At 39.6% G+C, this 24,039-nt stretch overlaps 3 protein-coding genes across 8 annotated transcripts in view; 2 read left to right on the top strand and 1 right to left on the bottom strand.

Moving 5' to 3' along the window:
* SUPT20H (SPT20 homolog, SAGA complex component) overlaps positions 1-6,023 on the top strand; it is a gene marked incomplete at its 3' end in the record, with an annotated part of 39,648 nt that extends 33,625 nt beyond the window's left edge. For 2 of the 5 annotated variants that reach the window (XM_082859754.1, XM_082859753.1), the window contains exons 24-25: positions 3,183-3,288; positions 5,570-6,018. In XM_082859754.1, coding sequence (XP_082715880.1) covers positions 3,183-3,288; positions 5,570-5,673 — 210 coding nt within the window. Of the gene's footprint in view, positions 1-3,182; positions 3,289-4,707; positions 4,812-5,569 lie in introns of all 5 variants that reach the window. The other 3 variants (XM_082859758.1, XM_082859756.1, XM_082859755.1) reach the window with 3 other exon arrangements.
* A 32-nt stretch (positions 6,024-6,055) lies between these two features.
* Positions 6,056-12,015, bottom strand: EXOSC8 (exosome component 8). Its single transcript, XM_082859759.1, has 11 exons — positions 11,971-12,015; positions 10,812-10,848; positions 10,506-10,569; positions 9,653-9,726; positions 8,522-8,567; positions 7,710-7,815; positions 7,576-7,621; positions 7,278-7,374; positions 6,857-6,977; positions 6,527-6,633; positions 6,056-6,194 (listed from the first exon to the last, which is right to left on the bottom strand). Exons 1-11 carry the CDS (start codon positions 11,985-11,987, stop codon positions 6,079-6,081), a joined length of 831 nt encoding a protein of 276 aa, XP_082715885.1. The 5' UTR covers positions 11,988-12,015; the 3' UTR covers positions 6,056-6,078.
* Positions 12,016-13,323: 1,308 nt separating this feature from the next.
* ALG5 (ALG5 dolichyl-phosphate beta-glucosyltransferase) overlaps positions 13,324-24,039 on the top strand; it is a 33,075-nt gene continuing 22,359 nt past the window's right edge. The window contains exons 1-5 of one of the 2 annotated variants that reach the window (XM_082859164.1): positions 13,324-13,421; positions 16,832-17,003; positions 17,361-17,407; positions 19,594-19,662; positions 23,654-23,746. In XM_082859164.1, the coding sequence (XP_082715290.1) occupies positions 13,356-13,421; positions 16,832-17,003; positions 17,361-17,407; positions 19,594-19,662; positions 23,654-23,746 (447 nt within the window). In that variant the 5' untranslated portion in view covers positions 13,324-13,355. Of the gene's footprint in view, positions 13,422-16,831; positions 17,004-17,360; positions 17,408-19,593; positions 19,663-23,653; positions 23,747-24,039 lie in introns of those variants that run through there. The other variant, XM_082859165.1, reaches the window with a different exon arrangement.

Raw genomic sequence — 24,039 nt, 5'->3', positions numbered from 1 at the left:
CTTGCATAGTCTGAAATAGATTCAGGTGACTAACTTGCTCACAACCATACATCGAGTGGCAGAGCAGGGATTCAAGTCCAAGTCTTTCTGCCTCTATAGGCCATGTATTTTCTACCCCATCATCATCCTTCTTTTGATAATATTTTGTCTCTGTTAGAATACAGATGTTCTTTTTATCTTGAAGCATAAAACAGAGCGAAGATAGACAAAAACAAATACTTTGTACATTGCCAAACAAAATGAAATTGAACAAGAACTACAGTAAATTAAAGTAATAGAAGGAACTTCAGATTTTTCTGAACCTTTGCTGCACTTCGGAATCATCTGGGAAACTAAAAATTACTGATTGCTGAGTCCCACCCTCATCGTTTCTCTTAGTTCGTAATTAAATATATGTAATGTTCACTATCAGTCCTTCCACCAAAGATTCCCCAGTCAAATCTTGATTGGATAATGCTCATCCTCTATTAGATTTCTCAGGAAAGGCACATTTAAAACTATTTTTCTTTATTAACACATAAAGGATTACTTGGCTGGATATAAAATTCTTGATTTGCACTTTCTTTACAAAATTGTAAAATACTGTAACACAAAATTTACCATCTTAACCATTTCTAAATATGCAGTTTAGTAGCATTAAGTATATTCATATTGTTGTGCAGCCAATCTCCAGAACTTTTTCATCTTGCAAAAGTGAAACTCTATACCCGTGAAACAACTCCTTATTTCCCCCCTCTTCTAGCCAACTTTCTGTTTCTGTGAGTTTGACTACTCCAGGCACCTCATATAAGTGAAATTATACAGTATTTGTCTATTTGTGACTGACCTGTTTAATTTAGCATAATACCCAAAAGGTTCATCCATGTTGTAGCATGTGTCAGAAATTCCTTTTTAAGGCTGAATAATATTTCATTGTATTTATATATCACATTTTGTTTATCCATTTATCCATCAATGGACATTTGGATTGCTTCCATCTTTTGATGGAAGTCTGAGTTATCTTTTTTTTTTTTAATGAATTGTGCTTTAGGTATTAAGTCTGAGAACTCCTCACCTAGCCCTAGGCCCCAAAGTTTTTTTTTCATAGTTTCCATTTAATTCTATGATCCATTTTCAGTTGATTTTTATAAAAGGTATGAGACTTTGGTCCAGGTTCATTTTATGGGGGGATATGGATGTCCATTTGCTCCAGCACCATTTGTTAGAAAAGCCATCCTCCTCAACTGAATTACTTTTGCATCTTTGTCAAAGATCAGTTGGCTGTGTTTGTGTGGCTCTATTTCTGTATTCTCTACTCTGTTTCACCCATCTATTAATATCTGTCACTCTGTTAGTACCATACTGTTGTGATCGCTGTAGACTATGTGTATATATACACATACACACACACATATATATATACACACATACACATACATATAGTAAGTCTTAAAATCAGACACAGTGATTCTTCCCATGTTACCCTTTTTCAAAATTCTTTAGCTGTTCTAGATCCTTTGCCTTTCCTTATGAATTTTAGAATCATCTTATCTATATCTACAGAAGACTTTGCTGGGATTTTTAAAGGAATTGAGTTAAACCTAAAGGTCATTTTGGGAAAGGCTTAGCATGTTTACTATGTGAGTTTTCTAGTCCATGAACACAGTGTGTCTCTAGGCTAAAATCAGCTAGTTTTCAGCATACAAAACCTATATGTTTCATAGATTTACACCTAAGTTTCCTTCTTTCTTTCTCTTTCTTTCCCTTCCTTCCTCCCTTCCTTCCTTCCTTTCTCCCTCCCTCCCTCCCTTCCTTCCTTTTTTTTCCCATTCTTGGGAAATTGTTAATGGTATTGTTTTTAATTTCGTTTTCTGCATGTTCATTGCTAGTATACAGAATTGGTTTTTGTATGTTGATCTTGTGTTCTGCAATCTTACTGACCTCACTTATTTGTTCTAGAAGTTTTTTTGTAGATTCATTAGGGTGTTTTTTCCTAAATAATCAATGCCATTTGCAAATAAGGGCAGGTATTTTTTCTTTTTAATCTGTATGCCTTTTTGTTTCCTTTTCTTGAATGTGCTCACTAGAAGTTCTAGTACTATGTTGCAAACAGTGTTTTAAGCTTTAAAAACTTGTTCTGATGAAGCTTTATAGAAGCAATATTGAAAAAAACAAACAGCCCTATCAAAAAATGGGCAGGCCTAAATAGATGAAAAGGGAATCCTCTTGCACTGCTGGTGGAAATGTAAATTGGCGCAGCCACTATGGAGAACAGTATGGAGGTTCCTTTAAAAACTAAAACCCAAGCTGCCATATGATCCAGCACTCCCATTCCTGGGTATATATCCAGAAAAGATGAAAACTCTTATTTGAAAAGATACATGCCACCCCCATGTTCATAGCAGCACTGTTTATAATAGCCAAGACAGGAACAACCCAAGTGCCATCAACAGATGATTGGCTTAAGAAGATGTGGTGTATATATACAGTGGAATATTAGCCATAGAAAGAATGAAATATTGCCATTTACAGCAATGTGGATGGACCTAGAGAATATCAAACTAAGCGAACTAAGAGCAAGACTAATGTTATATGATATCACTTATATGTTGAATCTAAAAAATAATACAAACCAATCTATATACCAAACAGAAACAGACACACAGACATAGAAAACAGACGTATGGTTACCATGTTGCAGGGGCGCTTAAATTAGGAGTATGGGATTACCAGATACAGACTACTATACAGAAAATCGATAAGCAACAAGGATTTAACATGTAGCACAGGGAACTACCTTCAATATCTTGTAATAACCTATAAGGGAAAATAATTGAAAAATATGTGTGTGTGTGTATATATATACAACTGAATTACTTTGCTCTATACCTGAAACTAACAATACTGCAAATCAACTATACTTCAATTAAAAAAAAAGTTCTGACAAAGTTTTATAGAAGCCTTAGTAATTATTTTTAATACATAATCAGTTCTGAAAATTAGGTTTTATTTTCTTGCTTTCAAAATACCATAAGCTTATTCTTGCTAATTCTAAATACCTTTGACGTCTTTTCCTTAGGCCATTCTTTTTGCAAGACCTAGACTAATGTTGATTTTTTTTTCATATAGGAGTAAAATACTAATTCCACCAATCCAAAATTGTTTTTATTTTTGTACAAGTCACGTATTATTTTTTTATTCAGGCTTCTGAACAAAGTTGTACCAGTCAAGAACAGGCCTTATCTGCTCAGCACACTGCAGTTATTAACCTTGCTGGAGTAGGAAGTTATATGCAGTCACAGGCAGCTGGTTGGTATCTTCATAACTAAATATGTTGAATTTATTTAAAGTGTCTAATCTATTTGGGATCTCACCATTTTAACTATTTCTTTTCCTTGTGCTGACAGTTACAAGGAAAAAGTTTAGTTGTATTTAATGTGTGAACTATTAAATGGATTAATTGATGGCACTCAGATTTTTTTCATTATTTTGATAATTGATTAAAGTGCTTTTGACCTACATATATCAACAGCAGTTAATGTTTTCCTCATGTTAAATTTTGTTGCGAAAATTTTACAGTTACCCAACTTACTAGGAAGCTTCTAAAGCTGTTAGCTCTTCAGTTTTCCTGAGTTATTGAGACTGCATTTTTCCAGATTGCACAATCTTTTGTCTCGTTCCAGTGGCTTGTAGTTGTATGAATTAGGACTTAATAGCAAGTAGCTTAGCTTCTGTAAGACACTTGTAAAAAAATGATTGTACTAAATGATTGCTCACCACTTCTAGTAATAAATGGTGCACCAAAGATATGTGTTTAATGAAGATCATTTCATCAATTGAAGATAGCAATTATAACTACATTTAATTAAAATCAAGACGCCACATGTATAAGAAAACTGAGATACTGTTTGAGGATTAATGAGTGAACATGTTAACATTTTGAATTATCATTGGGCTTACTATGATGCCTTTAGAATCTGGTATAATTCTGTTTCCGAATTTGGAATAATTTATGTAAAGTTCTAATTTAGAGGCAGTGAATTTCCAAATGGAAATTTATTAGTATAAACTTTTACCCCACAAGCTATTTTTTCCTAAAATAGCTGTAGTATAATTTAGTGGAAAGAACTCTAGGCTGAAAAATGAGAATGTTCCTAGCTCGACTTGCCACTAATTACCTTTGAGTCACTCAAACGATCCAGGTCTGAAATGTCCTCAACTGAGCAGTGAAAGAGTTGAACTTGTCCCTGATCTCACTCAGCTCTAAAAGGTTCACCACCTTTGTTGCTAATGGTGTAGTCTAACATTCATCTTTTAGCACTTGTCTACCAGTTTTGTCCTTATGGTAGTTTGGATTTCTCCCACTCCATTTCCTACCTGATTGGTTATATTTTAAAATAACATACTGTATTCAGTGTTTTGCTAGAAAGCCTTCTCAACAAAATAGCACTAGTATCAAATTTCATTGAGATGTAAGAAAAGAGAGGGATACAGTGCTTTGGCCCACATGCTTTCCCTTCTCTTCCATGTCCAGGAAGTTCTATCATCAATGGTACCCTCAACTAACAGGAGACTGTACTAAATTTATTCTGAAATGTCTGTGATTTGATACTTAAGATTAATCATACTGATACTTTTCTATTATTTCATTTTCTATGTTGTCCTTTTCTAACCCTGGTAGCCTTCAAACTTTCTGACTGGCCTGCTTTCCCCTTCTCCTCTCTGTAGTGTTGTCTCAGCTTGGCTCTGCCGAGAACAGACCTGAGCAAAGCCTTCCTCAGCAGAGATTCCAGCTCTCCTCTGCCTTTCAACAGCAGCAGCAACAGATCCAAGTAATCCAGCAACTTCACTCTGGTTACATTTTTAAAGATACTCTGCTCCAAAAGTACTTCAAAATACCTTACTTTAGTTTTATGTTACTGTCTTTTAAGACTATACAGTAATTGGTAAATAATTTAGCAAATTTTATTTAAAAGTCTGACAATTTTAGCCAGTGAACTTGGAGCACTGAATATTTTGTACATTTAAGTCATACTCCTTTCCTAATTCAAAATCTTTCCTGAAGTGCTGGTGGCACATTAACATACATTTTTATAGGTTTCAGTACATTTTGAAATAGTTGTAAGTGCCAATGGTTAACTTTTTAATACTGTACTGCAGAAAAAGGCAAGTGTACCAGTGTTCCTATTTGTACATGTCATACCTGTTTTTGAAGAATGTTGTTCCATTATTCTAGAAGTCAGCATATTATAGTTGACTTTCTTTAATTTGCAGGGTGGTTTTATATTGCTATAAACTATCATACAACAAAATGGTAACTGAAGTTGCTGAGTTACTGCAATATAGACTGGCCAGGCAAAGTAACAGAAATACTTTTGAAGTTTACCAAGAGCCATTTTTAAAGCCCGCAGCAGGCTTCTGTGCCACTGGTGCTGTTTGACTGTGCATTGTCCTGATGTGGTATAGTCCTTTTTTGTTACCTTGGTGCTTTCTCCCTTTCAGTTTTGTTGTTTTCATCACTCTCAGGAAAAGCATCTTCCATACCTGCCTACCTTTAACCTAACTTGATTTTTTCCCCTCTACTTTGCAGCAGTTGCGGTTCTTGCAGCATCAAATGGCTATGGCGGCAGCAGCAGCAGCACAGACAGCTCAGCTACATCGTCATCGGCATACAGGCAGCCAGTCAAAAAGTAAAATGAAGAGAGGCACGCCAACCACTCCAAAATTCTGAGGCTTGCATTATTTTTTTTTTAAAAAACGTAAGAGCATTGAATCAAAAGGATTCTGAGTTTCTACTTCGTTTTTGTTTTTTAACGTGTCAGTATTTTACATTGCTAGATATACAAACTTTATACAGAAGCACAACCCTATGATTTTTAAATAAAAACAGGGAAATGGTTTAACGAACCATTAGGGTGAGTTTGCCTAAGTCATTGCTTTTTAAAAATGGTTTCACTGTACATAATACAGAAGTGACCTAAGAAATACTAGAAACATCTTTCAGAAGAATGTAGTTTGATATTTATTTAGTATAAAAGGTTTGTGCACAGTGTAACAAATACAGTTTTTACAAATCTGTTTTGAAAATGTGGTGGTTGTTTATTTGGGTTTCATACTCTTAAATACTTCATCCATCAGTTTTTTTACTTCTTTGTGTCTTGTAACGGCTCGGCTCATACAGTCTTGAAGTTTAGCTCCAGTCAGTCCACTTCCACCTGAAAAAGTATTGTGCCAACACTTATTTTTACATGATCTACATCATGTCAAGTTATTGACATAAAACCAAAAAAGTGAATAATATAAACCAGTGGTGTGGTCTCAAGATTTGCAGGTTTATGTTTTAACAAGACCTCCTGAAGTTTAAGAACCACTGACATACAATATAAAAATGCAAGGCATCTGAAGTAACAAAGAAACCACATAGTAAATTTACATTACATAAACCAGTAAAACATCCCACGTTCCATTTGGCCCTCCCTAACATAAAGAAGCTCATGCTGAGTTTTCATCTACGTGTTTAGTACTGCAATGGAAGGAAAGTGCGTGCCTGGTTTGTGAAGACAACATAGCTTGCCTTCCTCGTCCATTACTACTGTTAAGGTTCCAGTTGCCAGGTTTTCCTCCTCTTCAGTAGGGTCAACTATAAGCAGAGTGCTATTTTAAAAATGAAAAGGTATAAATTATCAACCCATGGGACAAATTTTATTTTAGAAAACTGTACAAATTAAACTCACTACCTGCATTTTAGCTTAAGCAAGGAGCTAGAACTGGTAGAAACCAGAAAAGTTAACAGCAACCTGAAATTCTACTACTTGTAAGAATCTTTGTCCTCCCTTCAATTAAATATACAACCTTTTAATACATTTGATTAACTTACTCATCAAACACAGCAAAGGAAGTTGCAACTGGGTGAGTTCTAATATTCAAATAACTTTTCTTCTTTAAATTAACTTCTGCTAAAGCAGTTTCTTCATTTATAGTAACTTCAGGCAACTGTACTAGAAAAAGGCGAATATGTAAAGTCAGTCTCTCACTCTAGTGAAAGAAACAAAAAGGCATTCTATGCTTCATTAATTCACTTTTCCCTCTATTAAACTTGTCCATAAGTAGTATTTTTAAAAAAATATATCTTAGAACAATTAAGGCAAATACAGTAGATACAAACACGTTTTTCTTTAATTTAGAAACACATGAATGATAGGTAAGTCTTAACAAAAACCTTTAAAAATTTATTGAGAAATTTTACCAAAACAGAACATTCTGACACATAAGTAGGAGTATTCCCTAAGGTTGCTTACCATTTTTTAAAGCTGCTAACAAAGCAAAGGTGCAAGCATCCAAAATGTTTCCATCATGGTTGAGGCAAATGAGATCACAGTATAGAACCCAAGCAAGCTAAAACAGTTTAAACAAAGTGGAAATTAAAGCCTTCTGATTGCTATAACGTGGTATTTGTTTCTACTTACAAACCACACCCTTGGGTAGACAATCAAGATAACCTTCAAGGCTCAGAAACTTTAAAAAAAAAGAAATTAAATTTCCCCCACAAAACATTTCAGAATTAATAAAAGCTCATAGCTTCTTTATTCCTCTTACCTTTCCTGGAGAGATACACAAGTCCTCTTTCTGAATTACCTGTGAACTTGATTTGAAGACATAGAACACAGTAAATAAAAGTTCAAAAACTCTCTAAAATGAATGATAGTCACATTTTATCATAATGATCTTACTTTTCAATGACATCTGCAATGAACTGGCTGGCCACCTGGGCCTCTTCTCCAGGAGGTCCAGACCGAAATCTCCAGGAACACAGAGGTGACAGATCCACATTAGGAACTGAAAGAAACTGCAGCTATGAACCAAACGTCACCTCTCGTTTAGTTTTAAAGATAATATCAATCCATGGCAAAGACAACTGTAGGCATGGATAGGCTTTCCAAGTGGAAAGCACTGTAACACATCAGTTATATTCTTTTTCATCTCTGTGAAAATCTTATCCTTAGATAAAATTTATTTTTTCCCACACAACCGCCCCGCCAAAAAAAAAGCGTGTGTTTAAGAAACAGCCTTAATCCTAAATTATTCACAAAAGTTTCTGGGTTTCTTTCAAAATACCCCAATCTGTAACAGTAAATAGCCCCTCTATTCATACCAACTGTTCTGCATTTTTAAAAGGTTGGTTCCTACCATAAAGAAAAGATGGTCCAAGGTAAGGAAAAAAATCACATACTGGTATAAAGGAAAATTCTTTATGGAGACAGAAAAGTTTGCAATTACAGCCCTTTGCCTAAGAGAATCTATTTTCTTGGTTGATGACATCTGTATAAACCAAAAGTGATCAAACAAGTTTGATAAAAGGTATTTACAAAATTCTGTATCTTGCTATTATGCTATCTTCTAACATAAACATACATAAAACTTTTCAGGGATGTCTGAAGCTTATGAATAATTTTCTTCAACTCACCTACTAAGATTTAACTATAATAATAGTGTTAACTGTCTTAAAGTATTTGTATTAAATTTATGAAGGCATTTAACTTACCAACATATCCTTTATCAGGGGCATCTGTTGGTGGTGCTCCAAATTCCTACAGAAGCAGACAAATGTTTCCTATGAAAGAAGCTACTAAAAAATTGTGAAGAAGTCAGTTATGGAAGCCTCTACCAAAGACCATCTTAGCTAGTTACCTACATCATGAGCATCTACTGGGAAGATGAGCTTAGGAACGTATGTCAGGGGCTCTAGGAACATTGGACCACGCCTCACCAGCTCTGCAAAGCAAGAAGGCAGTGTAGTAGCACAGCTGATGGTAGTGCTACTCATCAAAATTACTTGGGGCTCTTTAGATTTCTGTCCCACCCTCTCTTCCTAAGAGAAAGAAAATAGATTCTCTTATTCAGTAGCCAAGAATCTGAATTTTTAAACTCCAGGTGATACTGACAGATTTAGGAATTGATGGTATATGGTCAAGAGCAAAAACCCTAGAATTACCTAATTCAAAAGTGAGACCCACACCTTTTGGCTGAGAGACTTTGGGCCAGTTATTGAATGAACTTAGGTTAAGTAACTCAGAGTTGTGTAGTCGAAAAAGCAGAGGCTTTGGAGTCAGTCATGTCTAAGTTCTATTTATGAGCCTTATGTTCCTGGACAAGTTACTGAATGTCATGTAAAATAGGAAATGAAGAAAAATACTTCAAATGATTATTCTGAGGATTAAACTGGATAATTCTGTAAAACACCTAACACAAGGTGCCTGGAACATAGCAAATACTCAGTAAATAGTAGCTATTATTCCCTCAAGCTTTTCTTTTGAGCAATTTCTACACATTTGCACAGATTAAATGGCATCACTAGATAAAAATGTCATCAAAAATCTCTCAATTTCTCAAATTACAACCAAATTCTTTAAAAAGTAAAGGTGGTGAGGATTGTTTTAAGTTGTTCCATTTCAGCACATTTGAGAATGTTCATAAATTGTAATTAAGAGCCATTAAACTTGGGTTGTATTATCTAAAACTCAAAGGTGAAAACTTGGGAAATGAAAACAAATACTAAAAAACAGACACCTTATTGCCTAATCAACAGCAGAACTACAGGTGTGTATTACAATCTAATAAGTATATAAAGCTAATTTAGTAACTCAAATCTTAGTAATATATACAGTAAACCTACCGCTTTAATTCCACAAATTACTGTAGTGTTTCCCAGCTTCACTAAAGAAGAACCATCTGCAGTACCAATTGAACCTGAAAAGGTAAGTATTTAAACAAAATGAAAAAGTGTTTTCGTCTTCTACGTATGATTCTATCTTGCTACATATCTAAGTTGTTTATGAAAATTTATTCCTTTCTTGAGTCTTTCTAAAATTACAGTTGACCCCTGAGCAACATGGGTTTGAAATGCACCTTTCCACCTATATACAAGGATTATTTCCAATAAATATTACCACAGTACTACACGATCCACAGTTGGTTGAGTCTGAGGATGCACAGCCTTGGTTACGAAGCACCGATCCATAACTGTAAAATTACGCTTGGATTTCTGACTGTGCGAGGGCCGGCACCCCAACACCCTCGTCGTTCAAGGGTCAGCTGCACTGGTCTAAGGATTGTTCATTGTCCCTGAAGTGAGTTAATCCTTTGTTGTTCAATCACAGGGCTGTTACAAAGATTTAAATCTCTTGACACAAAATCCCTTAGACACGGTAGAATTTGTCTGAAATACTGTTTAAATGGCTCAGAGGCTAAAACTTGGGAATGTCATATAGGTAAAATTGGGAAATTCCATGTTTGCAACAGAAGGTTTAATAAATGTAAGATATGTAAGAAAACCATGTCTTAGAAGTTTTGAACAGGGGAAAGCAGGAAAACACTTTACAGTTATTTTAAAATTTAAAATGAGCATAACAACTGAGAGGACAGTGAGTTTAAAAAAACTTTGCAAAGAAAAATTTACTTTAAATAAAAACTATTTTCAGAACTGAAGCAACCTCAACATTCTATTTTAGAACTCAAAATACCCTCACCTATGTTGACAGTTGTGGTCCTGAATTCACCAAGTTCTCTTCCATCAGGACGGCAATTCTCTTTCTAAATAAATATATGAAAGTAGATTACATCTACGTGTATATTTTACACACACCAGTGAAAATACACTAAACCTCATTAATTCAAATTAATTTGAATTACTTGAAAATTGTCTTTTAAAAACTGAGGTATAATTGTCGTATGACAGTTTAGGTGTGCAATGTAATGATTGATATTTGTATTTATGAAAAAAGCACAATATCATTATCAAAAAGCAAAAAATGTACATAACCACCTTTACTTACCAAAAATCTTCTGTAATACTCCAGAGGTTCCACAGTTCTGAAACACATGTTAAAAATGAGATAAATTAGTAAATCAATATAAATCCAGAAACTGGCAAAAATCTTAATAGTGTGGTGATGGAGCAGAAATCTCCAAAATTTGTAACTAAGTTTCTTTCATGAATTCTAACGTTTATGTTGCCACGTGTTGCTAATAAAAATTAGATACCTTTGCAATAATCATACTCAAAGGCTGTCCTTAATTTTGCTTTAAACAAGTATAGGGTTGGAGCCCAAAACCCTAGGGCATCTTTGGAAGAGGATTAATACAGGTGTGAAAATAACATCACTCTCACTCTGAAGCAGGGATTCTTGGTGGGCAGGAAAAAAAAGTTACATATTTTTCGCTATCCCGTGACTGAAATTTAGCATACTCTTCAATTACGACCGTTGGCAATAAACCATTAATATTAGCCGTACCTCCGACTTTAACAACCACAGAGAGTAAATGTTTTCGTTTTTACTTTAGAGTTGTCAAAGGTACCTGTAAGACTCATCGTTACTTCGAAATTCCAGTAGTTACTAACCTCCCCAGGAGATCTTAATTAAGAAAGTTAATTCTAAAACAGATGTATATCTCATTATACCATAAACTTGGAATTTATACACACAGATAACTGTTTCAGTACAATTGGTTTCCTTTGCAATCTTATTTCTTTTATTTAAAACTGGACTCAGAACGAAAATCTACAAGCTTCTCCAGAGCGGCAGCAAAAACGCTTAAGTAAAACCTTCCGAACGAGGAACAACGCTTTTAGAAATAAATTTCAAGGGAGAGGGAGAGCAGCGTGGCAGGTGCTTCTAACAGAACACTTTTCACGAGGTTACAACTGCTCCCCGGGGTCTGCAGGTCTACTACACACCAAGCCACAGCGCTCACAGCGGGTAGCGAGCTCAACACAGCCCCTTCCAGCGCTCGCCTCCCCGACGGGAAGAGGCCCCCTTTCCTTTCACTACGACCACCTCCAGTCCTCCCGCTCGCCGCCCGCTCCCGTGGTGGAAAGAAGTGGGAACCAGGTGTGTGTGTGTGCGGGGGAGTCTCCTGGGGAGAAAATTACGGGTAACGGTACCCGCCAACCGGCACGGTACGAACTCGCGCCCGCCAGCCTCCCACACTCACTTGAATCCGGCAGCCATCTTCCGCCCGCGCGTCTGCGTCTGCGCGTCTGCGCGTCTGCGTCTGCGCGTCTGCGCGTCTGCGTTTGCGCGTCTGCGCGTCTGCGTCTGCGCGTCTGCGCGTCTGCGTCTGCGCGTCTGCGTCTGCGCGTCTGCGCGTCTGCGCCTGCGCGTCTGAGCGCCTGCGCCTGCGCGCGCGCCGCCTTCGCCTGGGTAGCACTGCCCCTTCCGCCGGCTCTGCGGCCCCGCTTCGCATTTTCAATACTGACGCCTGCGCCCTTCTCCCGCTGCCGGGTATCTAGAAGGCAGGGTGGAGTGGGTGGAGCGGGCGGCGTGGGGAAGGTTTCCAGCCTGCATTTGCTTAGACTTCCCCTAGCCAGGCACCCCTCGAGGTTTCCTAGACTTTGACACGTTTTGACGAATCGGCTATTACAGAAGTGATGAGTGCCTGTTTAGAGACTGGTGGTTGAAGAGTTTCAGAGAAAACCGACCTTATATAAAGCAAAGAATCAGGTGTTGAGTGTGGAGCATAATTCCAGTGTTTCAGGGTCCTTTTCCCTTCTTCTTATTCTGGGCCCTGGGCTTGCCTTCTCCCAGGTAAAAGCCTCCCTGCTCCAGCACCGAAGAATTACGTAAATTTTCTGTGCGCTCGTTTTCCGCACCAGGTGACATTTACAGGTGCCGGGAGCGGGCTCCAAAGGAGCAGCTTTTGTTGTATCCTGTGTCGTGGCTCAAGACCTCCATCTCCTTCGTATAAAATACAGGGCATCCAATTCAGTTTGAATGTCAGATAAACAAAGAGTACACCCAAAGTAGTTCGTGTTATTGTTACCAGAAGCTGGGGGAGAACTGGGAAAGTTTTAGAAATAGATGGTGGTGATGGTTGCAGGAAATTGTGAATGCAGTTAATGCCACTGTAGTGTACACATAAAGTGGTTAAAATGGGAAATTTTATGTTTTATCACAGTTTTAAAAAATTAATGTAATATACCAAAAACAAATGGGTTATATGGTCTGTGAGTTTTATTTTAATAATGCTGTTAAAAAACGATTCGTTTCCTATGTGAAATTCAACTTATGTGGACATCCTGAATTTGTACTTGCCAATTCCGGCAACCTTACTACGGTGGAACAGAGAGTCGGCCCCCCGCCCTCCCAAAAACGGACTGAGCGCCTCCCATACAATTACATATTCTTCGCCTTGCCGCGCTGGGGCGCTGTGGGCGGCGCGGGCTCCCGGGTCGTGGCTGGGTCTGGCCGCGGCGGCGCTGTGGGCGGCGGGCGCCCGGCTGGCGCTGTCTCTCTGCGGGTGGGAGGCGGGGCTGCGCGGCCGCACTTCCGCATGTGTGTAGGCGCGGGATAGGGCGGGCGGCTTCGCCGGCATGGAGGATGGCTCCGCTCCTGCTGCAGCTGGCGGTGCTCGGCGCGGCGCTGGCGGCTGTAGCCCTGATTCTGGTGAGGAGAGGGGTTGGGGACCGACGCGGGCCTGGGCTCACTGCTCTCCGGGAGACTCGGGCCCCAGGCATCCTCTCCTCCGCGCTGCCGGCTCTTGGGCGTGTCCCTTGCACCATACTTCCTCTGAGCCTTGACCCCAGAATTTCCTCTGCTAGAATTTCACACCCCCTTTCTTCCGTTCTTTATGTTTACTTTAGAGCTTTATATCCCTGCGTGCCCAGAGCCTAGTACTTGTGTTTACTGGGACATGCCCACCCTGTCTTATGTCACCCCTGGTCCCCGGACTCTGCCCACCCGCCTTCTGAGCCCCGACCTCTCCAAGATTTCCTCCCGGGTCTGCAATCGCTGTAGTTCTGGCCCTATCGGGAAGGTCTTGAGCCCCCAGAAAGTGTGTGCTTTCTAGACACTCCCTTTCCTGGTGTAGTTAAGCAAATAGAAAGTGTTGACAGCACTGACAAGAGCCGCCTGTTACAGATTGGATAAATCAGCGGATCAGGAAGACCCACTAGGGACATAGGAAGACCAAGATAGACAAGGCCTGGTGTTATCATACGCCTGGGGGTCGTTATGTCCTAGAATTCAACACCCTAAGCTTGCTGCCTCTAGAAGAGACAGTACAGGGGAATTCAAACTACGATTTTCTTTGCCATTACTGTGGAAACACGGAAACATTGTTGTAACACCTGCTGATCCATAGGTAATAGGAAATTTGTTAAGTGAGCTTTCTCCCATAAAATTGGAATGGGCCTGCCTCTAGTTTGTAAATGGAGCGTTTTCCGCTTCCTTGACGTTAAGGTTAGCAGCCTAGATAGCATTGCCAGGAAGGCCACTTTGCCATCTGGCCAGAATGTATGGCTTAAAAGTAGTGTAGATAGAGAAAAAGTGGTGTATCCTGACTTCTTTAGGGTTTATGTCTGGGTGAGAGAGGAGTCCTCTCTTTCCCTTAGTGTATATGGAAATTTGGGGGGGAGGGAGGTTTCAGGTTTTGGGTTGGGCAGAGCTTGACAGAATCCTAGACTGAATCTGCCTTGTGTTGACTGTGTTGCAAAGATTTAAATGTGTACGTTATGAGATTGTACTGGAAGTATTTGATCCTATTAGCCAGAACTGGTTATAAAAGCTGTTATTTATTGAGTACTTACAGTATGTTGGGTATTGTATTCAGCATTCAACAGGGATTATCTCGTTTGATCTTTAAAACAGTGCTGACAGAAATGTTATCATTAGCTTCCTTTGGTGAGGAAGCTGATGAGCTGGTATGCAAATGTCACCCAACTAGTGGAACTTTGTTTTTTTTTCAGTGAATATATATGTATGTGTGTGTATATATACACACATACACACACACACACACACACACACACACACACACACACATACATACATGTATCTCCCCACTGTCTCCTCACCCCACTTCCTTTCTGAATTACTTTTGAAGCAAATTCAAGGCATAACATTTTATCCGTAAATCTTAAGCATTTATCTCCGAAGATAGGACCCCCTTTTTAAAATAAAACCACAATGAGGTTATTGCAGATTTTTTTTAACATTGTTCAGTGATTTCAAATACTGCATCAGTTCAAATGCCTCATGTATGTGTTAGTAAATTGGTTTGTTCCATTCAGTATTCACACACACTTAGCACTCGATTGGTATGTCTCAAGTCTCTTAAACTATAACAATTTCTCCTCCCTTTTTTTCCTTTTCTTTAATAAGCGGTCATTTGTCCTGTAGAATTTCTCACAGTCTGGATTTTACTAATTTTATCCCTTAAGTGACTTTTAACGTCTTACTCTGTCCCCTGAATTTCCTGTAAACTGGTAGTTACATCTAGAGATTTGATGAAATGCATGTTTGTTTTAATCAAAAGAAGTGTGTGAGTGATGCTGATTACTTCCTTTTGTGTCGTGTCAGGAGGTGTGTTAATCTCTGATTTTCTTTGGTATTAAGAGGGATTCTTGGGTTCAGGAGTTGTTAGCTTGACCCACCGATTATAAAGTGTGTCATTAACCTAATGGTTTAGCAGTCATTGATGATCACTGCCTAAATCCAGTATTTCACTGTGGGTTGCAAAGTGGAATATTCTGACTGTATCATTCCTTCTTCATGTATTACCTGGAATTTTATAATGAAAAAAATTTCATCCTCAGCTATTCGATAACGCTGAAATATCTTTCATATATAAAAGGTAAGATAAAAGGCAAGTTTTCAAAATAATGAGATGGTTCCCTGGCATCTTACAAAGGTGACTAATTTTTTATATTTAGTATCATGAATCTGTGATATAAAACTTTTCATGTGTTTTAATACATTGCATTAATTATTCTTTTTGATGCTTAAAATTTCCCCCTCACAGGCCAATGGGAGCCTGTCAAGTTGGCTACTTTGTCATGATTGTTGGTAGCCTCCTTGCTTTCCCGTCTCTGACCACCATTGTACATTTCCTGGCCTGGACCTGAATCAGCCATTCCTCTTAGGAACATTGGTTACTTTTAATAGGAAATTGAATTTAGAAACCACAATCTGGACACTAGGGGTGCAGAGCAGGACCTCTTTAGCCACTAGTCTGGATACTGCCTTCATATTCATACTATTCAGAAGCATATTCAATTTCAGTATGTACCCAATAGAATATTATAAATGGTCACTGAAGTACAAATGAGTAGCATTCCAAAAGTTGGTAGGTTGATTGTTTTGAAAGCAGAAAGTATACCAATGGAAACAATGTTACAAAGAATGGTTATTTCCAGGGCTAGGTCCCCACTGAATATGGAAGGGGGTTATATAATGTTAGCAGTGGGATGGTGCCTACAGCCTACAAGTTTGATACCTGACTCCAAAAAATAGTGTATTCTGAATTCAAATCTGGGATAAGTATCAAGAATATATTCTTAAGCACTACTGATCCCTACTCTGGGGGTTGGGGGACTCTTCCCTTCCTACGCTGGGTCAACCTGGTCTCAGATGGGAGGTCTGCCCTCACCCAGAAGCTCTACCTGCAGTGTGTCCTCGATCACATAGGCTCCAAGTGGGATGGGGCCTCGCTGTGTGTGTACCAGGGGTCGGGAGTTCAGGGCATCTCAGAGTAGATGGCACTTCTGTAATGACTGTTCCCTTTTATATCTGGGGTGACAGAGGCTGGGGAATGACAAGTGAGAGGAGACAAAGAGCCTCCTAGAGCATTAGGGAAAATGCTTAGTTAGGGAAAAAAAAGGACAATAATAATCAGTTCAAAAATAGGGAACTGACTGGTTTGAATTTTGAAGTCACCTCCAGACCATTGTTAATGGACTAAAACAATAAATATTTCACCTCAGGGTGAAAAAATCATGTAAATGATGTATTCTAATGTAGCAAATGTTTAAAAAGGTCAACATAACACAATTTCTTATTAACATATCTGCCTTTAGATTTCCTTTGTTGCATTTATAACTGCTACAGAGATGCCACACCTGCATCGACATGAAGATGAGAAGTTCTTCTTAAATGCCAGAGTCCAGAGGGAAGCCTTACCCAGCATATGGGACTCGCCTACCAAGCAGCTTTCTGTGGTCGTGCCTTCATACAATGAAGAAAAACGGTGTAAGCCCTACTCGATTTTTTTGGTAAGGGGTAATTTGGGAAGAAAAGGACATTTAAAGTATGGACTTGGCCAGAACGTTGATACCTGTGGGCTATGGAGAGTGCACAGTTGGTAGTTGTAGTTCAGAAGAGAAAGAATGAGTGTTAGCAGCCGCATCAGGTCTAGGGCTGAAGTGTTCTAGAGGAGTGATGAGCAAGAGGTGAACAGAAGACAGACATTCCAGGTGGAAATGGCCACTGGGGGGCAGTCCAGGAGGGACTTGTTAGGTTATTCAGGCATTTTCCATATGCAAACTGTTCTGGGACTGGGAAAGTTATTTTCAAAAGCAATTTTTAATATATATTTTTTTCTTTAAGTGCCTGTAATGATGGATGAAGCTCTGGGCTATCTAGAGGAGAGACAGGTATTGTGTTTTCTCGTCCAGTATGGGGTCTAATTAAAAGTAGAGCAGGTCATCAAGCTGTGGACCCCGGGCTAGATCCACTGTGAGAGGCAGTGCCATCCGTTCTCGGGCCATCGTGGTCCTGGCCTCTGTGCTCAGCATGTTGCCAGCCGTCAGCCATTTGCAGGCAAGCCCGACAGCACACTCCCTCCAGAGCAAACAGGAAAGCTGATGTTCCTCTTACGGACTCCCCCCTTTGATCCTCTCTTGCCTGATGATATACTTAAAATTGAGTGATAGTGTGTCTGCAGCAAACAGGAAAGCTGATGTTCCTCTTACGGACTCCCCCCTTTGATCCTCTCTTGCCTGATGATATACTTAAAATTGAGTGATAGTGTGTCTGCAGACTTTGTATGACAGCACAATGCTGTTTTTGCTTTTGTGACTTTTTAAGTAAGACGTTTATTTGAAAAAGACCTATAACTAGAATGAAATCATTTTGTATGTCTTTATTATTCTGAAGAGTCCCCCCTCATTTATTTTCCTCTGCTTTCTCTGCATAAAGAGAAGAAAAGTAGCATGTGCCCCTCTTTTGTATCCACTGCCATTGGAATCTCTTGGGAGAGTTTAAGAAAATAAGTAAGATTTATGGCTGTTTCTTTTTTTTAGAAAACTCCTTGTTTTGATTTACTTTGTTTTAGGTTTTTTTGTGTAAAGGGAAAAGAGAAGATTCATCGAAAGAGGGAAAAAAAGAGGAAGAGGACTGAGCCCTTATTATATTTGAGCTTCTGCCTCTTCTATTATGTGTAATCTGCACACCAGCCACGTGGACTAGGTTGTGTTATTTTTTTTGCGAGAAAATAGGCCGAAAATGCTAACTTGCCTGAGGTCATAAAGCTAAGAAGTGGCACAGCCACGTGGAACCTGCACCCCTGACTTCAGACCTCATGGCTTTGCCTTGTATACCTCGTAGCCTCTGAGTGGTGCTCAGGAGGGCAGCCAGGGGAGCACGGGAGGCCCGTGGAGACTTGGTCCGTGTTCACCTTCAACTCCCTCCCAGTCTCTGGTCTCCTTTCTGTCCTTGGCCTTTTTCCTTTATGTGCTTTGTGCACTTACATTTATGTTCATATTTATACATATCAACACTAAAACAATTGTTTCTTTTTTTAAATTTTTTTTATTGAAGTAGAGTTGATTTACAATGCTGTGCCAATCTCCGCTGTACGGCAGAGTGACTCAGTTATACACATGTATACATTCTTTTTTTAATATTCTTTTTGATTATGGCTTATCACAGGATATTGAATATAGTTCCCTGGGCTGTACATTGGGACCTTGTTGTTTATCCATTCTAAATGTAATAGTTTGCATCTACCAACCCCAAACTCCCAGTCCATCCCACCCCCCCACCACCACCTTTGGCAACCACAAGTCTGTCCTCTATGTCTATGAGTCTGTTTCTGTTCTGTAGATAGGTTCATTTGTGCCATATTTTAGATTCCACATATAAGTGATATCATATGATATTTGTCTTTCTCTTTCTGACTTACTTCACTTAGTATAATAATCTCTAGTTGCATTCATGTTGCTGCAAATGGCATTATTTCATTCTTTTTTATGACTAATATTCCATTGTATATATATACCACATCTTCTTTATCCATTCATCTGTTGATGGACATTTAGGTTGTTTCCATGTTTTGGCTATTGTGAACAGTGATGCTGTGAACATAGGGGTGCATATATCTTTTTGAATTATAGTTTTGTCCGGGTGTATTCCCAGGAGTGGGATTGCTGGATCATATGGTAATTCTGCTTTTAGTTTTCTGAGGAACCTTCATACTGTTTTTCATAGTGGCTGTATCAACTGACATTCCCACCAACAGTGTAGGAGGGTTCCCTCTTCTCCACACCCTCTCCAGCATTTATTTGTAGACTTTATAATGATGGCCATTCTGAGTGGTATGAGGTGGTACTTCATTGCAGTTTTGATTTGCATTTCTCTAATAATTAGTGATGTTGAGCATCTTTTCATGTGCCTACTGGCCATCTGTATGTCTGCTTTGGAGAAAGTCTGTTAAGGTCTTCTGCACATTTTTCAATTGGGTTATTTGTAAAACAGTTGTTTCTTAACTTCCTTACAACTTTATTAGAAATCTTGATGGCAGTCATGCCAAATTGTGGTATTTTATCTCTGCTTCTTGCAGAAACAAGATCCTACATTCACTTATGAAGTAATAGTAGTTGATGATGGCAGCAAAGACGAGACTTCAAAGGTAAGTAAACTTGCTTTTAGAATTGCCAACAGATGGAATAATTTGCAAATGTAAAATCATATTTCCGCTCGTCAGAGAACCCTAAAGGTGTGCCAGATGCTCTCCATTTAACATAAATGGGTAGTAGAAAAAGCAGAGAGATTTCATATATGGGAAGCTGGAAAATATACCTGCCTTTCCACTGCTCCTTGAGACCAGGGAAGCTTGGAAGGTCACCAAATAGGGAGAGAGTACACATAACAACAGTTCACCTTGGCCTCTGGGGAACCCTCTTTGCCCACCAATTTATGGTTCCTTTTATTCTAAGCATAATTCTTTTCTCTATGCTCCACCTTAAATTATGGTTTCTAAAGTAGTCATGCAAATAGGACGACACCTTCATATCTGCCCCTGGGGATTGGGTATGTCCTTTGGCCTACCCCACAGTCCCTTCTAGATTGACCCATGGGGTGACAGTATCTTAGGGTTTATCCTCTCTCCTTCCTGCATTCCTAGACCTGTAACTGCTGGGCCCTGGTGCATTAATCCTGCAGTAGTACATGTATTAAATCTTGTCAGTGATCCTGATAAATTACTCTCCAAACATCTAAGTATTTTTGTTATTATGACTGCTTCACATTTTGGTTTTTGACACTCATGTTTCTATAATAAAAGATTCACTTACGGTGCTATTAATATTCCTGTTAAATGGCAACATAATAGATCTTAAATATACAGGGGAATATCTGTTCACCTGATTATTCATCAGTTATGATTTTGGTCAACTCCAGCTGTGCAGGAAGTGCTGGACACTGGCTGGACCCCACAGGTACACGCGCCTGCCCCCTGGTATAAGGAGCCCCCAGGACAGTCAGGCAGCACGGCTCCAATTTCTGTAATGCAGGTAAAAATGGAGCCAAAGAGAAAGATGCTGAAAAGAATTTGAGAGAAAGAGAAGTGACTTTTGAACTAAACCTCTAAGGGTGATAATGACTAGGAACATGGAGGATAGTATATTCAAATTGAAAAAAATATATAATGTAAACAAAGGCATAGAGACCTGAAAGTATTGGTGGATCTGTGTTAGGAAGAGTAGGTGCTGCACTTGGAATAGTATGACTTGAAAGATGAACACAAACTGTCCCACAGTTTATTAGTATATGAAGGGAGTGGTGTAGAAAGTCAGCATCGGGCATCTACTGCTGAGATGACAGAGCAGCCTCAGCCCCGCTGAGAAGAAGCAGCTTTTCCTGAAGAGTATTTCCTTCAAGGCCTTTTGCCATGTGAGTCTCAGGCTGCTCTCTGGAAGGATCCAAGAGGGAGAGGTTCGCACTTGTTCCCAAGGTTGGGAGAAACAGAAAACTTGAAATCATAGTTTGTAAATTTTTTTTTTTTAAAAAAGAAAAAGGAACTCTTTTCCCCTAATTTGAGTATTTTTTATCTTCCTGTAACACGTTTCACTCTCCGAGGGGTCTGGGAAAAAATTTAGATATAGTTCTTGTTCTTAAGGAATTTTAAACTAAGGGGTAAAATTTATGCCAAAGTACAGAATAAGAGAGTATTGCATTTGTACAGAGATATTTATTATACCCTCAAATTACATAAGATGCCAGAAAGGTAAGCATTCCATGTGAGCTGAATTCACAAATGGTGAGCAAGTGTCAGCTGCTGCCGTGTTCTGCAGGGCATACTGTGAAGCGTCAGTGTCTGTACAAGCCAAGCAGGTGGGCCTCAGTGGTGTTTGCTTCCTTCAAAGCCAGATCACGTCCCCTTTAGAAAGAGCCCTCATCCTCGCCTGGTCAAGTGCCTTTCAGTGCACTCAGCTGCATGCCCAGTGACTTCATCTTCCTGGTTTGGGTCTTATGATGACTATCATGCTTTCTGCCACCCCAGAATAAACATCAGCAACTCAAATAAATGTTCTCTGAATAGACATTTCTTGAGCCATTAACATGAGTCAAGGAGTAGGACTGGTGCTAAAATACAAAGATGGAGCCCTGCCTCTACCTTCAAGGACTTCACATCCAATACTGGAGACACGCTCCAGAGAAATAGAGCACAATGTGTTCGATATTTTCATCAGTTAGAAAGTGTCTCATGAGGGGAGCTTATGTAACAGAAAGTGTTTGATTATCTCATACACCAGAAGGTCTGGACATTGTTGTTTCAGCATTTGGACAGTGTCAAGTGGCTGGATCCACGTCTTTTCAGTTACCACACACTCCCTCATCATCAAATGGGCACAGCTCCAAATATCACTGATCCTGAGGCAGTTGAGACAGTCAGGACATTAAGAATTCTCTTGTGTGCCTCTCTCCTTTTATAACCAGGAATAAAAATCTTCACAAGAAGCTCCCACCCTCCAGCAGACCTTCCCTAGAGTCCCTGAGGCAGAACTTTGGTGACATGGCCACCTTTGCCTACAAGAGGGTCTGGGAAAGTATAAATACATGGTAAAGAGGATTTGGACCAATAATGATTCATCTCCTAGGACTGCACACACTGTCACTATGCAGACTGGGGCCAAAGGAGCAAGGAAGGAGGTGTTTGTTGGGTAAGCAGCTAACAGTGCCACCACAGTCCTATAATAAGAGTATGTACAAAGGATGGTGGCTACCCTTGTTCACTGAGATTAATCAATTCCAGGCTGTGTGTCAGGCACTAAAATATGAATCCTTGGGACTTCCCTGGTGGCACAGTGGTTAAGAATCCACCTGTCAATGCAGGGGACACAGGGATTGCCCTGGTCCAGGAAGATCCCACATGCCGCAGAGCAACTAAGCCCGTGAGCCGCAACTACTGAGCCCACATGCCACAGCTACTGAAGCCCGCATGCCTAGAGCCTGTGCTCCGCAACAAGAGAGGCCACTGCAATGAGAAGCCCGTGCACCGCAACAAAGAGTAGCCCCCGCTCACCACAGCTAGAGAAAGGCCACACGCAGCAATGGAGACCCAATGCAGCCAAAAATAAATAAATAAAAATTAAAAAAAAATAACTTCACAACTGCCTATGGAAATGAGCCTCAGAGGCAAGGGGTGATGAAGAGGTTCTGCGGAGGGTGATGTGGAAAAGCAAAGGGCATGAGCCACACCCCAATGGCTTGAAGTCTGAATGAGGGACAAAGAGATGTTGATAGCAAATACAGATCAGCATTTCATGACTTTGATACTAGATCAAAGAGTAATGGCAGTCGCTTAAGATAATAGTGAAGTCAGAGGAAAATGTTTAAGATGCTGGAGTTTTGAGCATATTAGAGGCTGAGGACCCAGAAAAGAGGAAGAGATTGAAGATTCAGAAGAGGACAGATCGTGGATGATTATCTGCTGAGGGCCAGGAATTCGAGTGAGAAGATTTGGGGAAAATGGTCTAGGATACAAACAGCTTCTCTGGGGAATGAGGTCAGTTGTTGACAAGTAAACAGGTCATTAGGCAGTATTGAGAGCCCAATCATAAATGTGTACCAGGGCTTCCCTGGTGGCGCAGTGGTTGAGAGTCCGCCTGCCGATGCAGGGGACACGGGTTCGTGCCCCGGTCCGGGAAGATCCCACATGCCACGGAGCGGCTGGGCCCGTGAGCCAGGGCCGCTGAGCCTGCGCCTCCGGAGCCTGTGCTCTGCAACGGGAGAGGCCGCGACAGTGAGAGGCCCGCATAACACACACACACAAAAAAAATGTGTACCAGTCAATTAGAGCATGGGTTTTATTTTTACTTTTTCTAGCAGCTTGGTAGCCTAGGCAAAAAAGTCAAGAGAATAAGAGATGGCCACTGCCTGTTCTGGTGTTTCCTCTGCAGGAAAGTGAATTGTGACTTCGACCTAGTAGGTCAGTGTCGGATCTTGGCACCAGGAATTCAACAACTCCTCTCGGCCACCAAAATGTGTGGTGGGTATAATCTAGTCACAAGGAGAGGGCAATTAGAATAGCAGTGTTTAAGCCAAAATCAGAGACCCAGTTTATATTGCTGTCTTGGAATTCAAATTTATTTTATTCTGACTTTTATATAATTTGACAGGTAGCTTTTAAATATTGCCAGAAATATGGAAGTGACAAAGTTCGAGTGATAACGCTGGTGAAGAATCGTGGGAAAGGCGGAGCTATTAGGATGGTAATACCTAATTTCAGCATTTTTATTTGAAATATAAAGGTATTTTGAATAACCTCTTTTGCAGATTACAGTACATGTATGTCCTACAGCCAGCTAGTTAAATACTAGTCTTTCAAATTAATGGTAAATTGCTTTTAATAATAACTTCAAGCATATATGTACATATAATATCAAATTAAAAAATATCATGCCATATCTATAACATACTGGGTGACTCAGGAAAATGTTTATCTTATTCAGAGTTGAAAACATTGCCCTCTGTCTCTTATGTGTCTTTGACATAGTTACCAGAT

Source organism: Leucopleurus acutus, assembly GCF_964270905.1.
Source record: "Leucopleurus acutus genome assembly, chromosome: 18".
NCBI classification, from domain to species: domain Eukaryota; kingdom Metazoa; phylum Chordata; class Mammalia; order Artiodactyla; family Delphinidae; genus Leucopleurus; species Leucopleurus acutus.
The sequence above is the reverse complement of the archived record's forward strand: the minus strand, read 5'-3'. Positions and strand labels throughout refer to the sequence as shown.